The following is a 26,493-nucleotide window of genomic DNA, read 5'->3' on the forward strand; positions in this document are numbered from 1 at the left end:
CTGGGATTTGCTTAGCTTTTTTTCAGATGCCTGTGAAGGCCTGGACTGCTGCAGTTATGTCCCTCACAGTCAGGATTTAACAGTTTAAATAGGTGCAGTTTCTCCTGAATTTAGTGCTAGCAAATGGGTTAGAAATGCAGCTCTCAGGACTAAAGTCCACAGGGATGAAACTTTACCATAACACCAGTTTTCTTTTGAATCAGACCTTGCCCCCTGCTGATTTCAGCCAGTTAGCTGAAATAATCTCACACAGAGCAGCCAGAGCCCAGGATCTTTCTGATAAGGCTACTAGCAGGTTGTACAGGACACCTGTAAAACACTGAGTGGATGTTAAGGTTTTCCAAATTTAAGCTTTATCCCATCAAACACTTCCTGCCAAGGGGGAGAGGTGTAGGAGATTGTGGCATAATGAGAAAATAGATTCAGCCTCAGCTGGTGACTGTTTTTGAGTTTGCTTCCTGCTTTAAAGCTTGAATTGATGCAAAATTTAATGGTAGAAACCTTTGTCCTTGAGATTATGAGGAAACACTTGGGGAAGTTCAATCCTTTTCCCTCTGAGACTAGGAGTGATGGGACCAGGCAATACCCAATGTGATGATGGTGTCGTGCTATGGCTACATACTCACTGGGAAGTGGGCCGACCCCCCAGCCCCCCAACAGCTACTAGATGGTGGTAGCTTTCACTGGCTGGATTTGAATAGAAATGCCAGTCTCTGTAACCCAGTACAGTTGGCTGGAAGCATTCAGTTCATCTCCACTGTAACATAGTATAAATTAACCAAGACCACTCTATAGATAATTTTTATTTGAACTCATAACTACACCCCTCTGCAAACACTGGGCATGTTACAAAGTGGCCACTCAACACAATCCTTTTAATAAAGCTCACACCTACAGCATTTCACATTTATTTAGGGTTCCTCCTGTCATGTAGGAAAAACACATCCAAGTTAGAAACAATTCTTCTTTCAGACCCTGTATTTTTCATTTTACTACATTTTACTATTAAAACCATTTCCCTAATTATGTAAATTCTTGGGAAGTCAGATTCCTGATTTCAGGAAGGATCTCACCTTGTCCCTTGCAGGGTTTTCACTTGACAGACATCCTTGCGGTGGAAGAAAGTCCTAGGGAGCAGATGCCTCCATTGAAAACATAGTAGAGATATGGAAAATACATCCATAATCTATCTCTCTCTCTCTCTCACTCACACACACACACACTGCTCTAATGAGGCAATATGCATTTATACAGAGAAGGTCATAGAGCATGTGATTATTAAGACAGCAGGCAGAATTCATTTGTCTAGAGAAGAAACTTTACAGCACATGATTTTTTTAAGACACTTGAAAGCAGTCTATTTTGAAGGGAAAAGCACCATTACTGCATGGAGTCTGAAATAGAATTGGAATCTCTGGCATTTCTTGGGCAGCAGTGACTTGAGTCATTTGGGTAAAGGTGAGAGACAGGAAATGGTCTTTAAAAAAAGTCACTCGTCTACCAGAGCACGAATGCAAAATTGACAAGAGGCAGTTACGGCAGAGTGCCAAGTTATCACTCAGACCATCAGGGGCGACTCTAGACATTTTGCCACCCCAAGCAGGAGCGGACCCTCGGCAGGCAAGCCACCGAAGGCACCCTGCCTGCCGCCCTCCCAGCACCGGCAGAGCACCCTCCGCGGCCTGCCGCCCCAGGTACACGCTTGGAGCGCTGGTGCCTGGAGCCGCTCCTGCATACCATGCATCTAACTGTGCAACAGCCTTCACTAAATTCACCAAAGAGCACCCTGGTATCTGTGCAATTCTAGTAGTATTAGGACAGTCCTACCCCTTTAAAATTCTGCCTGGTCTGTAAAGTGAATCCCACTGAATAGCACTGAAAGTCTCTAAGCAGGATGCTACCAGAGCAGGATACATCTTTTTACATTTCAAAATGTTGAGGCAGAAAACCAGGAAAAACCATTTAAAAAATTGCTAGAGTCCCCACTCTTTTACCAGCTCTAGCCACTCCTCCTCTGCAGCTCCGGAGAGCCTTTAAAGGGCCAGAATGGTAATGATTTCTTCATTGTTATGTGTATGCATGACAATTTACAGACAAGTAAGTGGCTGCTCCCTGCCCCAAGGAGCTTACATTTAAGCATCTGTTGGACCCAGCTGGGTGCCCACCCTGCAGCTCATCTGTCAAATGCAGCGTGCTCCCCTATCATATTACTCACATGACTACCCCTCACCAGCCTGCCTTGCTTTATTGCACAAACTGCATCTCTGTCCCTTTTTCACAGCCCCAAGACACTCTCTTCATGTCCACTAGTGTGGTGGATTTTAACATTTTGCAGCAAGTTTGCCCACCCTTAGTTCAGTGAGACATGGTTAAAGCAAAGAATGTGAGATAATCCATGCTCAATAGAAATGAAAAATGGGGGCATTGCCCTTCTTGGACTTTCTGCTGCACTGTGGGTACTCAAAGGAAACTCCAAACCCCAAACCAGAGTAAATCTGAAGCTCATGCTGTTCTGTCCTTTTCATGGTAATACTTCCTGCTATTAGTATTTTATTACTATAGTGCCTAGGAGCCCCAGTCATAGACCAGAACCCCATTGTGCTAGGCACTGTACAAACACAGAGCAAAAAGTGAACGTTGTGCTTTCCCTCTCCAAAGACGTTCATGAGGTAATCCTCTCTGAGGAAGACTAGGACTGTAAACAAGAAGGTGGCCATTTAAGACAGTGCATTTGCCACCGGAGTGCATTCTATGGCCACTTAGAACTTCCCATGCAGTAGGATTAGAATTCAGATCCTCCTGCTGCAAAAACACAAGCCTCTAACCACTTAAAGCTCTGGTTGGGCCCCCTGCAGTTGAGCAGCTCCAGTTCCACCCATTAGATGGCACTGGTACACACACACACAAGTTCAGAGTTTTATTCCCATTTCACAGAGGGGTTAACTGAAGCATGGAGAGGTTAGGTGACTTGCTCAAGGTCCTGGTTCCTAGTTCTGGGCTCTACACCTCTGGTGGCTTTTTTCTGCCCAGAAGGCAACATTAGCTCAACCTTTCCAAGTTCCCAACAGGACAGGTTTGTGAGAGATCACTGCATGACGCAGAACCCCTCCATCTAGGCTCCCACAGCCCCTCTAAATGTTTTTCTGCTACAGACACATCTGCAGTTAAGTAGCATTGAGCAAGCTCTTGACATGAGCATAACTCCAGTCCCAAGAGAAGTCAGATCATCAAGCTCGTCCACTGGCATGATTATTGTGATCCATGAGACTGCTTTCTCATTGAAATGGGGATAATAAAGGGCTAGAGGTCTCCACATCTCTTGATTTTCTTCTTTCCTTCCCTCTGACTGGAGACTGAGGTTTCTCCCTTTTAAAGTGATCACAAAGAGGGGACTGCACAAGTCAGCAGCTCTTTCCATGGCACTGGGCTCCAAGCACAGCCTTTCTTAAGGCTCATTAATTATGCTCTGGGGCACAGAAGTTGCATATACCACTTTAGCAAGCAACAGAACAGTGCAAAGAGGGGCATATCAACGTGAACTTGGGCATTGTATCATGAGTGGGTACGGTGATGGTGAAAGATGCCAGACCAGCAGACTGGGGGCTGAATGTAGAGAGAGAGATGGGGAGGGGAAGCTTGCCCTGCTGCTATCTCTCCTCCCCGCCCCACACACCCCCTTTGGTAATACGCTTTATCAAGCCTGCCCTAAAGAGATGACCTCTAAGCAAGGAGAGGGGAGTTCAAGTCTCCAATCAGTCCTTGGTCTGTCTGCCACCAAGGGTGCTACTCCCTGACTGTTGTGTTTGTGGAGTAGACACACAATAATTAGAGTGAGATTCCTCCCAGCTCTGCCTGTGCATCTCAGTCCGGATCTACAATCCTCCAGCGCTCTCCGACCGAGCCCAGGGCTTATCTAGCCAGGCATATCAAATTACAGTGGTGTTTACAACCAGGGCTTGGGATACGATCTGCCAAATGACATCACTTGTGATTTCAGCTAAAAGTGGAGCCCACGTATGTGCGGTTGAGAGGCAGGTGCACTCAGTCCTCACAGGCTTCTAGTAACCCCACTGTAACCCCCGCCAACAGTTTCATTTGCGAGATGCAGTGGGGGAGGTAATATTTTTCATTGGATCAACTTCTGTTGGTGAAAGACATGGGTTTTTTGAGTTTACAGAGCTCTTCTTCAGGTCACATGAGCTTGAAAGCTTGTCTCTCTCACCAAAGAGATGATCCAATACAAGATATTACCTAACTCACCTTGTCTCTAATATCCTGACTATACAACACTGGAACCAACATTTTCATTCAGCAGTCTTCTGTGAGGCCCAACAAACCCTCCCCTCATCCCCAGGCCTCTGAGTTGAATCTTGCCTTTCCAGTTCCTTTGAGAAACATGTCTACTGGGGGTAGAGCACATTCTCAGTGATTGGGGGAAAAGGGGATCTGGGCAGCTGTACTTCAGGAGTACTATTATTCCTCTCTCATCACAGGGAGGGGGAAATCACAAGCCAGTAGCAGCCTCAGACAAGGGTCTATTTACATCCCACCTGGGCCACTGCCCCAGAATGAGTAACAGCTACTTGGGAACTTACAGCTTTCTTACTTGGAAAATGTTTACCAGCTGTGTGGTGCTAGCAATTGCTAATGGAACAAAAATATTTCAAGGGAGTCAAGCCCTTGGATCAACTCAGAGAAGCAAAGGGAAGAAATCACTGGCACATAGAGAAGGGACCAGTCCTCCCCTCTCACACATAGATGGAATAGCCCCGTGGAGGGGAGGGGGCGCTAAGCTAAGCAAGGACAGGACCTCAAACAGCCCTATAGATGTACTGCTCACAAAGGCACTTAAGAGAAGCACTAACAGCTGATGCAGCTTTATGGCTGGGATGGAATGAAAGATTGAAAAATATGCCCACAAGACAGAAGAGAGGTCTTAGTTGGTTCTTGAAGCCACCATGAGACAAAGCCCCTTTTAAATATCTTCCCCTTGGTCCATTATGATTGCGATCCTGTCTCTTGGAATGGCTTGCTCGTGGTACACATCCTTCGCCTCATCAGCACAAGGCATCACATCATTTGCGAAATGCCGCATGTGGGTAAGAGAAGGGAGTCTGTCCTGACCCCTGCAGTGTCCAGCTGAGGCCTGAAGCCTGGCATTTGATTACCTTGGCTCTGAAATCCAGACGTTGAGTACCCACATTCTCAAAGTCTTGTGCTGTTGTTAATCTTGGTGAATTATGCATAAATTTCTCTGTGTGGAGGCAGGTGGGGGAGGAGTGTGATTTTGTCCCTCCAGGTTGGTGCATATGGCTTAATTCATTCTGCACCCTACTTTTGACCTCTGGTGTACGAGAGCTCTCTCTACTTTAATGCCTCTTAAGACACCAATGATGAGATGGGCCCAGCCTCCAAGTCAGTAGGGAATGGCAGTGGGATCCCTGTGGAAGGAGCCATTCACTACCACAGAACATCACTGCGATCAGTGGGAAAAGGGGTTCACACAATGTCTTCAGCAGAGCACCGAGGAGTGGGTGACCCCAGGGTCAAGAACTGGCCCCAGTTATAACCGGGGCTTCCTGTACACTTGCCCGTGTCTACCACAATCCCGCCCAGCAGCCTGCGCCCGGCGTCCTCCCGCAGAGCCAGCCGAGCTTCCCTCTCAGTCACGTTGTAGCTGATGTTCAATAGCTGGATGAGAAGGATGTAGCCCATCCCGGCCGTGACAATGGCACAGTACCACACACACGTGAATGACAGAGCAGAGCTGGCAGTGGGGAAAGAGATGGGAAGGAAGCCATTTAATGTAGGCACGGCTGCTTTAATCTGTAGCTTCAGAGCTTGAGAGAGAGAGAGAGATTTCCCCTGGTAACAAATCTCCCTTCTGTCCCTTTCCACATCCGCTACAACAGCCCCTTTCATCAGATGATCCCAAAGGGTTTTACAGACATTAAAGCCCCACAACATCCCTAATAATGATGCTTAGCACTTACACAGCCATATGCATTTCCAATAATAGTACCACCCAGCTTTTCACCAGTAGAATGCCATGTGTTTTTTAAAAGTCAGTATCATCCTCCTTTTACAGGTGAGGAAAATGAGGCCCAGATTGGGGACTAATAAACATCATAATAAAACTAAGCTCTTATCTAGTGCTTTTCATCAGTAGATCTCAAAGTGCTTTACACAGGAGGGCAGTATCAATGTCCCCATTGTACAGGTGGGGAAACTGAGGTCACCACCAGAGCCAGGATTTGAACCCAGGCCTCCTGAGTCTCAGTCCAGTGTTCTAACCTCTAGGTCAGTACTGTATAAACATTAATGTTTTTGTCACTGTGCCTGGGAAGGAGGCGATCACTAAGACCTTTTTATAGCCGGACAAACTCATGCATAGAAATGTGAAGTGACACGCTCAGAGTCACACCAGCAAATCTTTTGTGAAGCTGGATAAAGGACCCAGGAGGCCTGACTCACATTCTTCTGCCCTAACCACTAGATCACACTGTTTACAATCAAACTCTATGGGGAGCTCAACTTATAGTCACAGGAGATAGCAGCTACAGTCGGGGACCCACCAGCCCTCATTCCCTGGCTGTTCACTGATCTGACCACTCAAATGCTCTGGACAATAACAGCCTCCACTCTCCCACACCAGTTGCATGGGAGCAGAAGGGGGTGAGCTTTCAGGGCAGCTTATAAAAAGCGCTAGACTACAAAGGCCAACCTCCGCATGGCGGCAACCCCTTGATGTCCTGACACGTAACTTGGACTGGTTAGGTCTCTGCTGCAGTCACAAACCCAACCTCTCCATTGCCCTCCCACCTCCTTTCCTACAACTCAACCTCTTTCCTTCCCTACATCACTGCCACTTCCCAGCTACACCCCACCCAGTAACCCCCCCTCAAACTCTTGGACCTGGCATTTCATCTCCCAACCTCCCTGACCACTTTCTTGTATACTGAATTCCTTCTCCCCACCCCGATCTTGTCTATTTAGACCAGGGGTGGGCAAACTTTCTGGCCCGAGGGCCACATCTGGGTGGGGAAATTGCATGCAGGGCTGGGGCAGGGGGTTGGGGTCCATGAGGGAGTGTGGGGTGTGAGAGGGGGTGCGGTGTGCAGGAAGGAGCTCAGGGCAACGAGTTGGGGTGCAGGAGAGGTGTGAGGTGTACAAGGGGGCTCAGGGCAGGGGCACAGGAGGAGTGCAGCAGGGGGCTCAGGGCAGGGGGCTGGGGCACAGGAGGAGTGCAGCAGGGGGCTCAGGGCAGGGGTGCAGGAGGGGTTTGGGCTCCGGCCCAGCTTACCTTGAGCAGCTCCGGGGTGGCAGCAGCACGCAGCAGGGCTAAGGCAGACTCCCTGCCTGCACTGGCCCCGCACCGCTCCCGGAAGCGGCCGGCACCATATCCCTGCGGCCTGGGGAGGCAGAGGGCTCCATGCACTACTCTCACCTGCGGGTACCTCCGGCCAATGGGAGCTGTGTGGGGCAGTGCCTGCAGCCAAGGGCAGCGCATGGAGCCCTCCGCCCCCCACTCTCCCAGGGGCTGCAGGGACGTGGGGCCAGCCGCTTCTGGGGGTGGTGTGGGGCCAGGGCAGGCAGGGAGCCTGCCTTAGTCCCGCGGTGCCGCGGGGGTGGCAATTCCACGTGCTGGATTCGGCCCATAGGCCATAGTTTGCCCACCCCTGATTTAGACTGTAACCTCTTCAAAGCAATAGCTGTCAGCTGCTGTGTAAGCCGTACAGGATCTAGTCCAAAGGGGAGCCCATCCCAGTGAGGGTTTCTAGGTGCTACTGGATAAATAAATAAATAAATAAATACTGGAACTATAGGACAACACAGAGGCAGATGGATGGAAGGAGGGTCTGTGGAGCTGGAGGGGTGGTGGGATGCAGCCAGGCAACATGAGGGCTCCTGAGCACCGGAGAGGCAGCGGAAGGGAACAGGTGAGGGTTTTCAGCGGGAGCCAAAGAGTAAGAAGGGAAGTCTGAGGACTCAGACAGCAGGGATTGGTGGAGGGAGTCAAATGAAGAAGCAACAGTTTGGAAGACTCATACACTGAGGATGAGGTGAAAGGACAGAGGAGGAGGGACAAGCACTGAGGGGTAGGATGGTCTTGTGTTTAAGGCACAGGACTGGGACGTAGGAGAACTAGGTTCCAGTCCTGGCTCTGCCACTGACTGGGACCTTGAGAAACTAACTCTGTGCCTCAGCATCCCTTGCTGTAGAATGAGGAGAGCACTTCTCAGTCCCCCAGGAGTTGTGAAAATAAATTCATTGTCTGTCAGGCACGACGCAGGCCACAGGAGATGGACTGGGGCCTCTGGAACTGGAAGCAAGTAACAGGTGGGAACTGAGCTACATGATCTGACCTCTGAGGAAGGACCCATGTCCCCACCCCTTGCCCTGTCCCTGAGAAGATTTCTCACCTGTAGTCTGCATAGGTCCCTGGGCAGTAGAACAGCGCTATGAACATATTTTGGCCCCTACAGATGGTGTCCAGGGTCAGTGTAATTCCATAAACGGAGGTGAGCAGGAAGAGTGACAGCGCAAGGATAAAGGCTCGGTGGTTCCGCTCCCCTACGCAGCTGTTAATCCTCCAAAGGAAAGAACATTTTATAAAACATTTTTCTTTACTTAAAAACAAAAAAAAAGTCTCTCTCCCTTGACTGGCAGAGAATTTGGCTCCAAGGTGTGTCTGTATAATACACTTATCAGAGTGCACAAAAATCCACTCAAGGGCACAGGCTAGTAGTTTAGGTCAATAATGAAGGAAATGTAAAAACAGCATATTCAGACGCTGCCAGTACTAATATAGCTCTGGGAGAGCCTCCCACATCCTGTCGATTGTCTGCTGGAAGGCTCTTAGGCTTTTAGGAAAGACTAAGAAAGGTGATGTCTCCTTGCTTGACATGGCTGCACACCACCATCCCTGGGATCTTGGGCTGCATTTACACTGGCAATTTTAGGGAGACTCCCCCTGCTGCTGTAGCACCAGTGCAGCTCCAGTGGTGGAAGCAATTGCAGGAGTGCTAGCATATCACAACATTTATACCTGCTTAGAGCACGTTTAAACATCACAGTGGTAAAAACCTGAGCCCTTTCTTACATCACTAGCACTCCCCTCAGTAGAACTGTACTGATTCTAGAATCACAGCGGGAAATTTCCCTAAAACTGTCATTGCAGACAGACTAGGGGCCCAGAGACCAAAAACTGGTCTTGAAAAATAGCTCTAGTTATCAAGTCACCCTACTTAGGACAAATGACAGCTCTCTGTACCAAGAGGAAAGGCACCAAATCCAAGTGGCAGCCCTATTTGACTGGTAGCATCTGGATCAAAGAGCAACAACTTCTTTAACCTTAAACAACAACCTCAGAAGTCTGTGGCACCTACCAGACACAGTGATGGTCCAGTCTCCTTACACATATGCCACACAACCGGCAATGTCCAGCCCGGGGTGGCCTAATCAGCTGACATTTGGTGCACCAGTCCTCCTTTGCTCTGTCTAGTCCCTCGGCCAACATTCTGGAATAGCCCTTGGCATCATCGTTCTTAGCATGACAGCTGGCAATGCCAGACACAGCCGCTCCGTGAAGCCCATTGGAGCTCCCCAGGACTTTCCTGTTTGGCAAGCCATTGCTGCCTTGGCATGGTGATTTGTCATTGCTCATTTGGCTGGCAAGGTAGCCAGGGTCTCTCTTGGCTTGAGAGAGGGCCACAAGCATGAGAATTAGCCCACAGGTGAGAATAACCACCTGAATGTACCCCACATGGCCTCGCGGAACCACTTCCCAGAGGAACACATAATACATGTATCCCAGAGAGAACAGCCCCAGGCTCAAAAAGAAGAGAGTCCGTCCCTTCCTCCTGTGTGTGAGGTAGTAGTACCACAGCACCACCACAGGAAGGGATGTCAGGATAACAAGTGCCAACAGGAAGTGCAGAGCTGCTACGTGGAGGAAGACTGGCAGCAGGACGAGTGGCGGGAGCAGGGTGATATTGATCTTTATGGCCCCCTTAAGCCATGGGATGCGGAAGCGATCCAAGATGGTGTCTGCAATTCTCTCTAAAGTCCCTGGGGGCAAAGATCTGCACGTCAGCCACCTGTTAGGGAAAAACACAGATTTTTCTCTCATACATGAGACACTTCTGTGCTGTCTGCTCCCCTCTTCGTTCACTCTCTCCTTACAATCTATCAGAACCCACAAAATTCAATCACTTCACATCAATCACATTGACACTCACTCCCATTTCTTTAGCCTCTTCCTGGTCTATGGCCACGTGATATCGCCTGTAATCTTTCTGGGACAGGAGCTGTGCCTTTTTAAAGAAATCTCTAAAGACCCATGCAATGTTATTCTATTAATAATATTAGGCCTTTTTGCTCTCTAACTTCTGAGATTCCATCTACCCACTTAAACAAAATCTAGCCCTGATTCAGAAACCAGCTGAATAGCAGCTGTGAAACTGACAAGAATCAGGTCTGGGTGTCCACAGCTCTCTGGCTCTGGGGCAGTCCACGCTGTGGGGCTTACCCTAATGCTGCAGACCCTGGAAGTCCTGGGTCTCTAGCAGCCCTGCATGCGAGCTGGCAGGAAACCAGGCAGGCAGCAACCCTGCCTGTGGTTCAGAGAAAGTTCTTTGAACCCAGTATGTTTCCACAAAACATTTTGGGTTTGACAACTGAGAATTTTCTGATGAAATCCCTGTTTTGCTGCAAAATTCCCAGCTAGCTCTATTGCCCCAGCCTTTATCCTAACTGGGCAGAAGGCTTTTGACATTCCCAAAATGGCCAGGCACTTGTCAACTGGCACAGGCAACCACTCCTACCTGACAGGGAGATGTTTAAAAGTGCCAAATGGAGCAGCTATGTGTAGACTGGGTTTCCAAAGCTGAGCCTGACCACACAGTGCCCCCATTCTAAAGAAGCTGGCTAAAGGGGGGGGGCGGAGACACTCAAGATACCATGGTCACGAGCGTGGTATGAGGCCCCCCTATGTGAAGGCAGATTAAAGGCCCGGCTCTTTACCTTTCACAGCCCTCATCGAGGTCCTCGCAGTCACAGCAACAGGCCACTAGATGGTTCTTTTCCCCGCTCCGGTCAATGTACTCGCAGCAGCAGAGCGGCTCCTCCATCGCAGCCCCTTCGACCTGCTTCCTCCTTTTCCCACGTTTCCTGCTGCTGATTCCTCAGGCAACCGCGGCTCCCGCTTGCTCCGGCCGGCATGAGACGGGGACTCCAGCGGGGGCGCAGCGGGGAAGGGCCCAGGGACCCGGCCAGCCCAGCGCTGCCTGCCGGGCTCCGGCCGAAGCTAGGGCGCACTCGCAAGACGTGAGTTGAAAAGGGGCTTCGGGGGCAACTCACCTGCTCCCCGGCTCAGCCCAGCGGCCCCGGGGCCCCGCGGCTCGGGCTCGGGCCAGCCCGCCAGGGGGGGGGGAGAACGCGGGGTCCCAGCTGCTCGGCCCCGCCCCGCGCGCCCGCCATTCGCTCCGCACACCCCGGCTCCCCCGCCCTCGGGAGAGCAGCTGTGATTGGCTACGCCCCCTGCAGGCTCTCACCCGCCTCGCTCACCTCACGTGAGCAGGGCGCGCGCGGCCGCCCCCCCCGGCAGCCAGCCGCGCCCGCTGGGCCCTACCGCTTCCGCACAGCCTCGCCTCCCATGCCTACGTCAGCCGGGACGGCCCAATGCCGACGCGGGCGGGGCGGGGCCAGCCATGACGTCACGGCAGAGGCCCGCCTGCTTAAAGGGCGAGGAGGGCGGCGACAGGTGGCGGGCGCCGCCTGGCACAGAACGCTGTGCAGACGCCACGTCACAGAGCCGGCCGCGCGCGCCGCTGTAGCTTTGCCCGGCCCGGCCCAGCGAGCCCGGGTCGGGCGGGAGGAGCCGCGAGCTCCTCCGCGAGCCAGCGCCGCTGCAGCCGCCCCCTCCCCGGGCCCTAAGGACCCGCCCTAGACGTTGCATCGGTTTAACTAAGCGGGGTACGTGCCCCCGGTGCAACGCCAGGCCCGCTTGCTCCGGTTTAGCGTCGCTGTGTCCTCGCCCCGCTGCAGGCCCCGCTAGTGACTTTTGAAAGGCGCAAAGGGGAAGGAGCTGTCTAACAAAACAGCAGCTGATAAGCAAGACAGAGCACGTCCCCGCCGGTACCGTCGTGCCAGGGCAGCTTGCACCATCAAAAGTGTTCACCAGAAGTGTGTAGACCAGTGATTTCCCTACACACCCCCTAAGGGGGGTGTACACCCCCCCTGAATTTCCCCAACACCCCCCCCCCAGTTCTGTGAACTAGTTACATGCCAAACCTGATGGCTGAACTTTGCGACTTTGTCCTCACCCACAACTATTTCACATTTGGGGACAATATATACCTTCAAGTCAGCAGCACTGCTATGGGTACCTGCATGGCCCCATAGTATGCCAACATTTTTATGGCTGACTTAGAACAACACTTCCTTAGCTCTCGTCCCCTAACGCCCCTACTCTACACTGATGACATCTTCTTTCATCTGGACCCATGGAAAAGAAACCCTTGAGGAATTCCACCATGATTTCAACAATTTCCATCCCACCATCAACCTCAGCCTAGACCAATCCACACAAGCGATCCATTTCCTTGACACTACTGTGCTGATAAGTGATGGTCACATAAACACCACCCTATACCGGAAACCTACTGACCGCTATACTTACCTACATGCCTCCAGCTTCCATCCAGGACACACCACACGATCCATTGTCTACAGCCAAGCTCTAAGATACTACTGCATTTGCTCCAATCCCTCAGACAGAGACAAACACCTACAAGATCTCTATCAAGCATTCTTAAAACTACAATACCCACCTGCTGAAGTGAAAAAACAGATTGACAGAGCCAGAAGAGCACCCAGAAGTCACTTACTACAAGACAGGCCCAACATAGAAAATAACATAACACCACTAGCCATTATCTTCAGCCCCCAACTAAAACCTCTCCAGCGCATCATCAAAGATCTACATCCTATCCTTAAAGATGACCCCTCACTCTCACAGATCTTGGGAGACAGACCTGTCCTCGCTTACAGACAGCCCCCCCAACCTGAAGCAAATACTCACCAGCAACCACACACCACAGAACAAAAACACTAACCCAGGAACCTATCCTTGCAACAAAGCCCGATGCCAACTCTGTCCACATATCTATTCAAGGGACTCCATCATAGGACCTAATCACATCAGCCATGCCATCAGGGGCTCGTTCACCTGCACATCTACCAATGTGATATATGCCAACATGTGCCAGCATTGCCCCTCTGCTATGTACATTGGCCAAACCGGACAGTCTCTATGCAAAAAGAATAAATGGGATGCAAATCAGATGTCAAGAATTACAACATTCAAACACCTGTAGAAGAACACTTCAACCTCTCTGGCCATTCAGTAACAGATTTAAAGGTGGCAATTTTGCAACAGAAAAGCTTCAAAAACAGACTCCAAAGAGAAACTGCTGAACTTGAATTAATATGCAAACTAGATACAATCAATTTAGGCTTAAACAGAGACTGGGAATGGCTGAGCCATTACACCCATTGAATCTATTTCCATATGTTAAGTATCCTCACACCTTCTTGTCAAACTATCTTAAATGGGTCATCTTGATTATCACTACAAAAGTTTTTTTTCTCCTGCTGAGAATAGTTCATCTTAATTAATTAGCCTCTTAGAGTTGGTTGGGCAACTCTCATCTTTTCATGTTCTCTGTATGTATATATATCTCCTCACTATATGTTCCATTCTATGCATCCGATGAAGTGGGCTGTAGCCCACAAAAGCTTATGCTCAAATAAATGTGTTAGTCTCTAAGGTGCCACAAGTACTCCTGTTCTTTTTGCGGATACAGACTAAGGGCTTGTCTACACTACAAGACTATTTCGAATCTACTTAAGTCGAATTTGTGGATTCGACCTTATGAAGTCGAATTTGTGTATCCACAGTAAATACACTAATTCGAATTTCCGAGTCCACATTAACAGGGCCGGCATCGACTTTCGAAGCGGTGCACTGTGGGAAGCTATCCCACAGTTCCCGCAGTCCCCGCTGCCCATTGGAATGCTGGGTAGAGCTCCCAATGCCTGCTGGGGGAAAAAATGTGTCGAGGGTGGTTTTGGGTAACTGTCGTCATCGAACCGTCAATCACGCCCTCCCTCCATGAAAGCGCCGGCGGGAAATCTGTTCGCGCACTTTTCTGGTCGGTTACAGCGCGGACGCCACAGCACTGCGAGCATGGAGCCCGCTGCGATCATCGCTGCACTTATGGCCGTTGTCAACTCCTCGCACCTTATCGTCCACCTCTTCCACAGTCAGCTGCTGAGAAATCGGGCGAGGAGGCTCCGGCAGCGCGGTGAGGAGAGTGGCGCAGACCTCTCAGAAAGCAGGGTACGCCGCGCAATGGAGATCATGGTGGCAATGGGTCAAGTTCATGGTGTGGAACGGCGATTCTAGGCCCGGGAAACAAGCACGGACTGGTGGGACCGCATAGTGCTGCAGGTCTGGGATGAATCACAGTGGCTGCGAAACTTCAGGATGCGTAAGGGCACTTTCCTTGAACTCTGTGACTTGCTGGCCCCTGCCCTGAAGCACCAGGACACACGGATGCGAGCAGCCCTGAGTGTGCAGAAGCGAGTGGCCATAGCCCTCTGGAAACTTGCAACGCCAGCCAGCTACCGGTCAGTAGCGAACCACTTTGGCGTGGGCAAATCTACCGTGGGGGTTGCTGTGATTCAAGTAGCCCACGCAATCGTTGAGCAACTGCTCTCAAAGGTAGTGACTCTGGGAAACGTCCAGGTCGTCATAGATGGCTTCGCCGCGATGGGATTCCCAAACTGCGGTGGGGCTATAGATGGGACTCTCATCCCTATCCTGGCACCAGCCCACCAGGCCCGCGAGTACATTAACCGAAAGGGCTACTTTTCAATGGTGCTGCAAGCACTGGTGGACCATAGGGGACGTTTTACCAACATCTTTGTCGGGTGGGCGGGCAAGGTTCATGACGCGCGTGTGTTCAGGAACTCTGGTCTGTTTAGACGCCTCCAGGCAGGAACTTTCTTCCCGGACCACAAAATAACGGTTGGGGATGTGCAGATGCCTACAGTGATCCTCGGGGACCCAGCCTACCCGCTAATGCCCTGGCTCATGAAGCCCTATACAGGCGCCTTGGACAGTGAGAAGGAACTCTTCAACTACCGGCTGAGCAAGTGCAGAATGGTGGTGGAGTGTGCTTTCGGACGTCTTAAAGGGAGGTGGCGGAGCTTACTGACTCGCTCGGACATCAGCGAAAAGAATATCCCCGTAGTTATTGCTGCTTGCTGTGTGCTCCACAATGTCTGTGAGAGCAAGGGCGAGACCTTTTTGGCTGGATGGGAGGTTGAGGCAAATCGCCTGGCTGCTGTTTACGCTCAGCCAGACACCCGTGCCGAAAGAATATCCCAGCAGGAAGCGCTGTGTATCCGGGAGGCTTTGAAAGCAAGTTTCCTCGGAGAGCAGGGTAACCTATGACTCTCCACTTGATTTTAAGAGAAGCTGATCCTGGGCCTGTGTGTCTATGTGTTGAGTGAGATCTGCGGTTACATACCCCGTTCTCCAAGTTTCCCCCACTTCCAAAACACGTTTTAAAACAAATTAAACGGAACAGTTATTGTTAATAAATCTTTCTTTTACTTTGCATTTCTGTTCAGGGTTTGAAACATGGATGCATACTGTGCTGGGTACGGTGTGCACTGATGTACAGACCGCTTGTACAATACAGGACGGACAGCCTCCTGCTCCTACATAGGTCTCTGGGGTGGGGGACGGTTTCAAGTGGTTGTGCATGTAGGGGTGGGTTTGCAGGAAGGGGCGAGTGGTGCCGTCTTTGGATAGGGATTTGGATGCAGGCTCTGGGCTGTGGGTTTGGGCGTAGGAAGGGGTGAGGGGTGTGGGGGAAGGGTGAGTATCTGTCCGTGGATGAGGGCTCTTGTTGGGGCTCAGGGCAGCGGAGAGGATCGCGCCTACGGTGGAAGTGCATGGTAAGGGCAGCATGCCTTAACATTAGGGGGTGGCAGGCGCTAGGACCGTGGACAAGCGTACACATCACAGAATGACCCGGGGCAGCATACACCACACAGAGTGACCCTGGTGACTACTGACTGCAGTCTGTGTGTGCCCTGCAGTTGATCCTGCCCCCGATACTCTGTACCCTGCTAATGTAGGCTATCCCGTGCAATTATAAATCCCCTGCCCCCCCCCCTTACATACACAGTCTTCTGACACGAAAGACGTGACGGAAAGAGTGAACAACAGCAAACAGCTTTTATTAATCTACTACATAGTGGGGTGATGAAACTTGGATTTGGGACTGGGTGATCCTGTAAGGGAAGCGCTTCTACACAGTTATAGCGTCAGAGGTGTGTGGTACATTAGCGCTCAGCTGTGGTGCAGTGACAGTTCTCACGGCCCCTACCGCCCCTCCGTCTTGTAATTTTCGGTGCGGGGGGGACAGGACTTCTTGGCGTTGGAGGGTGGTTGCAGATACAGTGCAGGGGGGCTCTCTCCTCCTGCCTGTGGTCCTGCAGAACATCAACAAGGCGCCGGAGCGTGTCCGTTTGCTCCCTCATTAGCCCAAGCAGCGTTTGAGTCGCCTGCTGGTCTTCCTGCCGCCACCTGTCCTCCCGTTCGCTGTGTGTGCGCTGCTGCTGAAAGAGGGTCTCCCTCCACTGGCTCTGCTGGGCCGCCTCGGCTCTGGAGCAGGCCATCAGTTCCGCGAACATCTCGTCCCGAGTCTTTTTCTTTCGCCGCCTAATCTGAGCCAGCCTCTGCGAGGGGGATGCCGGGGCAGTCCGGGAAAGAGCAGAAGCTGTGTGATGGGTAAGTGATTTCCTTGAACAGATACATGTTTGCGAACAGTGAACAGTCTAGTCAGTTTCTCTGAACAAGACCATACAGGGCACCAAGTTCCACGAGATCTCAGGACAAGTTCGAGATTTCGGAATACGCTCTCATTGGCGGTGCCATTGCACAGGAGAGTGGACAAGCGGGGAGAGACAGCTGAATCCGTCTTGCAGACAGTCCTGGTAAGCCTTAAAGTAGATAATGCTTATCAGTTAGTGGATAGCTGTGCTCTCCTGCTAAAGGCAATCTGGAAAGCAGAAAGGCTGAGCCTTTTCCAGCCCCTCCCGCCAGTGCACGGGAAAGATCAATGTATGCTTGTTCTCTGTGGCCTCCAGCACGTGGCTGTTAAGCGAGGGTCGTTGTTATGCAACCTAATTTTAAACCATTAACAATAGTAACAATACACTAATTGCCCTACTTAGATGCAGCCTGTCCAGAATGACATCACCCTGAGGCGGGTCACTCGGAGTCAGAGAGAGCGGATGCTAATGGAAGCCCTGCACAGAACAGGACCATATGCAGCAATGCTTGTGGAGGTGATGATTCCTCTCTACATTAGGATGTCCTGGCGCGGAAGAGTGTGCTTCCACGGAGCACCCAATAAGGCACCTCTCCCCAGGAACCTCCTACGGAGGCTTTTCGAGCAGCTCTCTGAGAGCTTTGTTGAACTGTCCCAAGAGGATTATTGTTCAATCCCTATATGTGTGGACCTACTATTTATATAGTTTGACATTTAAAATTTTGTATATAGTATTTCTATTTTTTCTATACCTGTTTTTTAAAAAATAAATGTTTCCATGTTTATAGCACTTACCGCCTGATCCTTCCCCTGATTCTGAGTCCGGGTTAACGGGCGGGGACGGTTGGTAGGGGATCTCTGTGAGGGTGATGAAGAGATCCTGGCTGTCAGGGCAAGCGATATTGTGTTCGCTGTCGCCTGCGCCGTCCTCCACAAACCCTTCCTCATCTTCCCCATCGGCGAACATCGCCGAGGAACTGTCCAGGTACACTATGCCATCCTCAGAGTCCACGGTCACTGGTGGGGCAGTGGTGGCAGACCCACCGAGAATGGCATGCAGTGCCTCGTAGAAGCGGCATGTCTGGGGCTGTGCTCCGGAGCGTCCGTTTGCCGCTCTGACTTTTTGGTAACCTTGTCTCAGGTCCTTGACTTTCACGCGGCACTGCATCGCATCCCGGCTGTATCCTTTGTCTATCATGGCTTTGGAGACCTTCTCGAAGGTCTTTGCATTCCGCTTGTTGGAGCGCAGCTCCGAGAGCACAGACTCCTCGCCCCACACAGCGATCAGATCCATGACTTCCCGGTCAGTCCATGCTGGGGACCTCTTTCTATTCTTGGATTGCCCAGACTCCTCTGCTGGAGAGCTCTGCATCGTTGCAGGTGCTGCGGAGCTCGCCCCGATGTCCAACCAGGACGTCAGATTCAAAGTGCCCAGACAGGAAAAGGAATTCAAATTTTCCCGGGTCGTTTCCTGTGTGGCTGGTCAGAGCATCCAAGCTCGGACTGCTGTCCAGAGCGTCAACAGAGTGGTGCAGTGTGGGATAGCTCCCGGAGCTACTAAGTTCGATTAGCATCCACACCTAGCCTAATTCGAGCTAGCCATGTCGAATTTAGCGCTACTCCACCTGTCGGGGTGGAGTACCAAATTCGAACTAAAGAGCCCTCTAGTTTGAATTAAATGGCTTCCTGGTGTGGACGGTTGAGCGGTTAGTTCGAATTAACGCTGCTAAATTCGACTTAAAGTCCTAGTGTAGACCAGGCCTAACACGGCTGCTACTCTGAAACATGCCAATTTAGTGACTGTTTGGAAATTTGAATTGAAATTGAAACATTAATACACACTTTAAAAGCATATACAGTGTATGATAAAATACATATATCTGAAAAAGTATAATAGATTTCAAAAGTATGAACATAGACTAGCTTCCTTATACAGCTGGTTTTTATGACAATGTCAGTGCATTCATTTCGGTGATGTTGGCCAACCTAATAATTTCAAATGATGATTTGAAAGCAAAGTCTAAATGAGCTCTCCCTGACAGCTAGTGATGAGCTGGAGGCTGGGGGAAAGGCTTCAGGACCAGATTGTATTTACATTCACACCTAATCTACCTAGGTATCCAGCAAACAGAGCTGTGTTTTTCAAGTGATCGATTTTGGCTGGGGTTGGGTAACAAATCACTTGAATGCGGTGGGGGTGGGAAATGAAATGTTGTTCTCATTGTATGAGTAAAGGTCAGTAGAACTGTACTTAGCCTGTGCTGATTGATCTCTATTGTTTTAGTCGTCTCTTTTCTAAGCTGAAAATTCCCAGTCATTTTAATTTCTCCTCCTGTTTCATACCCCTAATCATTTTAGTTGCTCATCTCTGTACCTTTTCCATTTCCAATGTATCTCTTTTGGGATGGAGTGACCAGATCTGCACACAGTATTCAAGGTGTACACATACCATGGATTTATATAGAGGCAATATGATATTTTCTGTCTTATTCTCTATTCCTTTCTTAATGATTCCCAACATTCTGTTTGCTTTTTTGGCTGCCGCTGTACATTGAGTGGATGTTTTCAGAGAACTATCCATGACTCCAAGATCTCTTTCTTGAGAGAGAACAGCTAATTCAGACTCCTTCATTTTGTATGTATAGTTGAGATTGTTTTCCAATGTGCATTACTTGCATTTATCAACACTGAATTTCATCTGCCATTTTGTTGCCCAGTTACCCAGTTTTGTGAGATCCCTTTGTAGCTCTTCGCAGTCTGCCTGGGACTTAACTATCTTGAGTAGTTTTGTATCATCTGAAAAATTTGTCACCTCACTGTTTACCCATTTTTTCAGATCTTTTTATTAGTATGTTGAATAGGACTGGTCCCAGTACCGATCCCTCTGGGATACCACTATTTATCTCTCTCCATTCTGAAAACGGATAATTTATTCCTACCCTTTGTTTCCCATATTTTAACCAGTTACTGATCCATGAGAGGACTTCCCTCTTATCCCATGATGGCTTACTTTTCAAAAGTCAATTTAAATTAAATACATTTTTTAAAAAATTTGTATATATTTTTTAGAAATCTAGACCTGTTATGTGTAACTTGCATTATCCTTATGTTAAATTTGCATTATCCTAACATTTACTTTATTCATATCTCTTTTATATATCTCATTGGCCCTGACACCCCCCCTGTAAATTCGAACACCCCCCCTAATTTCAATTCCTGGGGAAACTACTGGTGTAGACAAAGTCTAGCGGAGAATCCGGCTCACCGGCAGCTGCAACAGGAGGAGCAACTACAACTCTCCTTCCTGCTCAGTATCCAGTCCTGGGAAGTTCTTGGTTCCATTAGACGTTCATAGTGACAGCATAGTGGGGGTGGGGAAAGCCTATGACCCCAAAGTCAAATCAAAGTAGTTCAATCAGTAGTAGGGTACGTCTTCACTACCCGCCGTATCGGCGGGTAGCAATCGATTTCTCGGGGATCGATATATCGCGTCTCATCTAGATGCAATATATCAATCCCCAAACGCGCTCCTGTCGACTCCATAACTCCACCAACCCGAACGGCGGTAGCGGAGTCGACATGGGGAGCCGCGGACATCGATCCCGCGCCGTGAGGACGGTAGGTAATTCGATATAAGATACTTCGACTTCAGCTACGTTATTCACGTAGCTGAAGTTGCGTATCTTATATCGATTTTCCCCCGTAGTGTAGACCTGCCCGTAGACAAGCACCAGTCTTGCATCCTAACCGCTAAAAACTAGCTGCCTTTACCCACATGCTTACACAAGGAAAGGCAGGCTAGCCCCATGCCAACACATAAGGAGTGGCAAATAATGCCCTATAATTGTCTCCTGCGAGTAGATACAGAGCAAAGCACTGAACTCACACTTTCATTCCCACACGGTGCTATACATCTGCAGCACCATCTACACTACAACTGCATCGGGGACCGGGTAACAACTGTGGTCCTTTGGTTGGAACAGCTCTAGTTTGCAACACAGACAAGACCATAACTGTATTAGACTGCTTAGAAAATACTCAGCATCCCATCTATACTGGAAAATAGACTGGGTCAGGGACAATTATAACCAGGTCCCTGACACAGTTCATAGTTGTAGTGTAAACAGGATACTAGTTTTTACAGGATATAGTCCTGTTTTAAAGGAACTCCAAAATATAATATACACTGGTCAGTAAATGGGTTTGTAGCACAGTGACGCCCTGCATACACTGATCAGGGAATTTGTGGCCCTTCCTTCACTACAAAACAGCCATCTTTCACATACTTGTAACCCAGCCACGTTATAATATTGTTTCTTCTTGCTTGTGTGAACATAAAACCAAACCCATGACACAGTCACATCAGGAAACCATCTTTGAGGGTTAAAATAAATATTTAATGTGTTGTTTTGCTGTCCACAAAGACATGAAAACCATAACACAGCTGGGGTACAAACATGTTTTTCAAGCATGATTAAACATGTCAGTTTCTGTAGTGTAGAATTGGCAATGTTGTAGCAGCAGCCATGGTTAACCCTGGTTTAGGTTTTTTAGGAAGTTGCTAACAGCTTTCCCAACTAATATAAGAGCCTCCTCAATTTTTGTTTCTAATCTAGTCCTTTCCCAATGTGTACTATGTCAGACCATTTGGAAAGGCTAGAGATAGCAGAGACAAGATAGCTTCCTCACTGCTGGGCATCACACCAATGACTGAAGGAACAATTTCTTCTGGAGTGCTGAAATTTCATTAGGCAAGCTGAACAGATGTGCTGGGGTAGGGTGGGAGGAATTACCACAGCCCATCAGTGTGCAGAACAATTTAATAGGAGATTAAACATGGAGCTCTTTCACTGTGAAACAAAAAATACAGTCTTAAAAAAAATAAATATGGGTATTTCAAACTGCTGACTTGTTTTACAGAGTATGTGTATCTATGAAAGAGCATATGAATACCCTTGCTATGTGAAACCACTACCTGCTGTTATTTCTTCACAGAACATCCCCCGTCCTGCCCCTGCTGTAGTTTAGTGCCAATGATTCTTCAAATCAATATAAAAGAGTTCAGATTTCATTAGATACAATCATTGCTCTGCTGAGGTGGCTCTTCTCTGTAATTTGCACATCACAGTTACAGAGTACAGTACAATGTTCTCGCTCATTTACACTTCTGGCTTGTTCATAAGAAAACCACATGTATGGGGGTGGTGGGGAGAGATTCTCAGAGTTACAGGACCTCAGAACCTGCCCAGAGGTCTTTATTAGCTGCACCAGCAGCTACGGAGCAAAAAATAGTAAAAAGTCCTGAGACAACAGTATATCAAACCCCCCACCCCCAAACAGACATGCAGCATCTTCATTCTCATGACATCTTGAGTTGTGGGTGTTGGTAATGTTAACTCTCAGTCTCATCACTCTTGCTCTTGTTCAGGTGATCAAAGCTTCTCTGAAGCATAGAAAGGGAGCTCTTCAGCTGTGGAGATACAACCCCCAGTCCCCCAAAAGAATATAAATTACATTGCTGCAAGGATAAGATGTAAATGTTTTATTTTTACATTCAGAATAATTCCCTCCCACCCTTTCGTATTAACAGTAGTTTGCACTAAATCATTTATATTACAGCTGCTAGGCAAGCACAATACTCAGTATAGATCAGGGGTCTCAAACTCAAATGACCCCGAGGGCCGCATGAGGACTAGTGCATTGGCCCGAGGGCCGCATCACTGACACGCCCCCTTGCTGCCCCTGGCCCCACCCCCAATCCACCCCTTCCATGAGGCCCCGCCCCTGCCCTGTCTCTTCTCCACCTCCTCCCCTAAGCGCGTGGCTCCCCGCTCCTCCCCACTCCCTCCTGGAAAGTGCTAAGCGCCACCAACAGCTTTTTCAATGCACTCTTCCAACCCTTGAAATAGGTCACGTCCCGTTGTGATACCCTTCAGTGGCATTAAGTCTAGCAATTCTTCAGTTATATTCAAATTGCAGTCCACACCTCTAATGAACACTGCACACTGTGCGGTATCTGATACATCTGTACTCTCATCAAGAGCAATTGAAAATACTTCAAAGTCTTTTGCCATTTGAATCAATTGTTTTTGCACATTATCAGCTAAATCCGTTATCCTGCAGGCAACTGTATTTGCAGACAAGCTTATGCCTTCAAAAACTTTCTTCCTATCAGGACATAAAATTTCACTGGCCTTCATAAGACATTCTTTTATGAATAAGCCTTCTGTAAAAGGTCGCGATGATTTAGCTATCATTTCGCTTATCACAAAACTTGCTCTTACTGAATCTTCGCTAGACTTGTTAATCCCTGAAAATAAATTTCTTTGCTTGGCAAATGCTGCTTTAAGTTGCTGAACTTTTTCCTCTCGGATTTTTCCGGTGAATGCATCATATTTTTCACGGTGCATCGTGTCATAGTGCCGACGCACGTTATACTCCTTGGGAACAGCAATCGTTTGCTGACAAATAAGGCATTGAATTTTATCTTTTACCTCTGTGAAAAAATATAAATTCTCCCATTTGTCTTGGAAAACTCTCTTTTCTTCCATGAGTGTTCTTTTTTTTGACGAAGTCATTTCCAAGCAGTTTTAATAAATATATACACTCAGTAATGCACCTCACTCAAAGGACAAAACACGCACTTAGATTTACTGCCTAAGGCTCTGGGAGGGAGTTTGGGTGGGGGAGGGGGTCTGGAGTGCAGGCTCTGTGCTCGGTGCAGGCTCCAGGCTGCGGCAGGGGGTGGGGGTGCAGGCTTTGGGACGGAGTTTGGGGATAGGAGGGGGTGCAGGGGTGAGGGCTGTGGGGCTGAGGGTGAGGGGTTTGAGGCATTGGAGAGGCTCGGGGCATTGGAGAGTCTCAGGACTAGGGGAAGGGCAGCCTGCCCTGGCCCTAGTGCAGGGGGGCGCTAGGACCCTGCGGCAGCAGGTGATGCCGGAAGCCGGCATAGCGGAGGAGTGGAGTCAGCCTGAGCTCCCGGGCGGTGAGGGGGCAGCAAGTGGGGGCTGGTAGACACTGGGGGGAGGCGCGTGGGGGCGGCAGGTGGGGCCAGGGGAGAGACCCGGCCCCAAACATTGGGGAGCAGCGCGCGGGGAGCTTAGGCACAGAAAATAACTTGGGGAGGGGGGCGGGGGTGAGGGGAGTTTGGCGGCGACAGGAAGTAACTGGGGGAGCTCCGCGGGCTGCAGGGAAGAGCTCCGAGGGCCGCATGCGGCCCGAGGGCCGCATGTTTGAGACCCCTGGTATAGATTGTCATTTCTACGTAGTTACAGAGCTGTCCTAAAGTTCTGTTACCCTGTTAGACTATGCTGCAGTAGCATTGGCTACATTGCAAGAAAGAAACCATCACATTGTCATTTTTAACATAGTTGCTGCACATGGCAAATACTGAAAGGAACACCATAACAAGATGTGCCCTGTAATAGAGGCATGCCGCCTTCAGTGTGGTTTGAGGCACAAGGGTGAAGGCAGAAAACTGCCAGCATGCAGAAAGGGCACAATATTATAGCAATTTAAAGTGTACAATGACTTGCACAGGAAAAAAAGTGGAGGGTGATTTATTTTTTTTAAGATAGGAAATGTGGTTAAATTCTCACTCAATATATTTTAATATTTAATTTTCTATGTTCTTTAAAAATACTATTTTAGCTATTTGGACTTTACTACTGTCAGTATGGTAGGAAGTTGGGAAAGAGGAGAGTCAGAGTCAGAAAGATAAGGAAAAAAAATATGAGGAATCCGCTTCTACTTTCTGAGATTTCCATCACTCATTGATAGAGATACTTTTGTAACTGTGCGAGAAGTGGTTAATATCAGATCAGCAGCAATTTATGGGCAGGGTATACTTGTGAACAAGGAAGACCAAAAACTAACATTGTCTCATGATTTTCCTTGGGAGTATGGGGCAAGGTTGATTAAGCAGCTGACAGGCAGGAGTAACTTGGAGCTCCTCCACAGTTTCTCTACCCAAACAAACTCTTCTATCCCATTTCTATGATTTATAAATAATTAAATTTAAAAGGTTAATTGGCTAAAAAGTAAAAAAATAAAATAAAATCAGTCAATTTTGCAATCTTTCATTTGCTAAGCCATGGCTTCTCAATCCAGCGGTCTGCACCCTCCTTGTTTTTATGGCTAGATGGAAGTGGGGCAGGTCCCCAAACTTTTTCCTGTTATAATATAGGGTCATGGTATGGAAAAGTTTGAAAACCACAGTGTTAAGCAACTGGAGGAGCCTGGAAAGGAGGAAAGACTAAAGGAATCCCACAAAACAGATATTTAAAAAATGTGGAGTTTTTAATATAAATATTGAAATGGAGACAGAGCCCAATATCTGCACACTGATGCCACTGCAGGTGAAGCCAGCTCATCTTCACCTGTTGCCATCTTACGTACACATAGAGCAAGAGGGATGACCAAGTAAAAGTCTGTGGCACCCTGCACAAAAAAAATCCTCAGACAAATTGAGCAATTGCCCAGTGCTCTCAAAAATAAGAGAATGGAGCCATACAAAAGCAATTCTATCTTAACTTTCCTGGGTTCGCAAATGCGCCAAAGCCACTTCATAACCAACATCAAAAGTATTTGATAGATGTAAAAGGATCAGTATGAACACTTGATCTTTGTCCATCGCAAAGGGGAGATCATAGAATCGTAGAAATGTAGGACTGGAAGGGACCTTGAGAGGTCATCAAGTCTATCCCCCTGCTCTGAGGTAGGACCAGGTAAACCTAGACCATCACTGACAGGTATTTGTCCAACCTGTTCTTAAAACCTCCAATGATGGGGATTCCATAACCTCCCTTGGAAGCCTAATATAGAGCTTAACTACCCTTTATAGTTTGAAAGCTTGCCCCAATATCTAACCAAAATTTCCCTTGCTGCATTACTTCTTGCTCAACCTTCAGTGGATATGGAGAACAATTGATTCCTGTCCTCTGTATAACAGCCCATAGCATATTTGAAGACTGTTATAAGGTCCCCCCTTTGGGTTTCTTTTTTCAAGATTAAAACAAAACAAAACAAAAAAACTAAGCATATTTAACCTTTCCTAGATGATCACATGTTCTAAACTTTTTATCATTTTTGTTGCTCTCCTCTGGACTCTTTCCAATTTGTCCACATCTTTCTTAAAGTGTGGCACCCAGAACTGGACACAGTACTCCAGCTGAGGCCTCACCAGTGCTGCGTAGAGCAGAACAATTACCTCCTGTGTCTTACACACAACTCTGTTTCTACACCTCAGAATTATAGTATCCTTTTTCACAACTGTATCTGAGGTCCTGTCCACACTGTGGCTTGTAATAGTGTTTGAAACCATTCCCAAACAAGCTCACAACCAACGGCCTCGTTTTGATAATCTACCAGCAAGACCAATGCAGTCTCTGTACTATATTCAAGCTTAAAATTAAACTGACAACAGTCAAGGAAGTCTGTGGTCTCCAGATAACACCAGACCTGCCTCACCACAACTTTCACCAAAACAAGGGAGCAAAGTTAGAAACACAGATGTCATTGATATCAAGAGGAGGGTTCTTAAGTGTCAGCCTAAATCACCAGTTTGTAAGATGCTGGTGCC

The 26,493-nt window shown here is 48.7% G+C and overlaps 2 protein-coding genes across 3 annotated transcripts in view; both read right to left on the bottom strand.

Annotated features, from left to right (window-relative positions):
• Nucleotides 1-816: 816 nt before the first annotated feature.
• Nucleotides 817-11,402, bottom strand: ZDHHC23 (zinc finger DHHC-type palmitoyltransferase 23). The gene is given in 5 exon segments (XM_045001396.1): nt 817-5,767; nt 8,424-8,591; nt 9,390-10,100; nt 11,026-11,147; nt 11,149-11,402. Coding segments are annotated over 5 exon segments (1,344 nt in total). The 5' UTR covers nt 11,224-11,402; the 3' UTR covers nt 817-5,499.
• Nucleotides 11,403-22,158: 10,756 nt separating this feature from the next.
• The window catches only part of GRAMD1C (GRAM domain containing 1C), an 85,765-nt gene continuing 81,430 nt past the window's right edge, over nt 22,159-26,493 (bottom strand). For both annotated transcript variants that reach the window (XM_045003975.1, XM_045003985.1), the window contains one exon: nt 22,159-22,383. In XM_045003975.1, coding sequence (XP_044859910.1) covers nt 22,306-22,383 — 78 coding nt within the window. In that variant the 3' untranslated portion in view covers nt 22,159-22,305. The remainder of the gene's footprint in view (nt 22,384-26,493) is intronic.

This window comes from Mauremys mutica, chromosome 1 (assembly GCF_020497125.1).
Source record: "Mauremys mutica isolate MM-2020 ecotype Southern chromosome 1, ASM2049712v1, whole genome shotgun sequence".
NCBI classification, from domain to species: Eukaryota; Metazoa; Chordata; order Testudines; family Geoemydidae; genus Mauremys; species Mauremys mutica.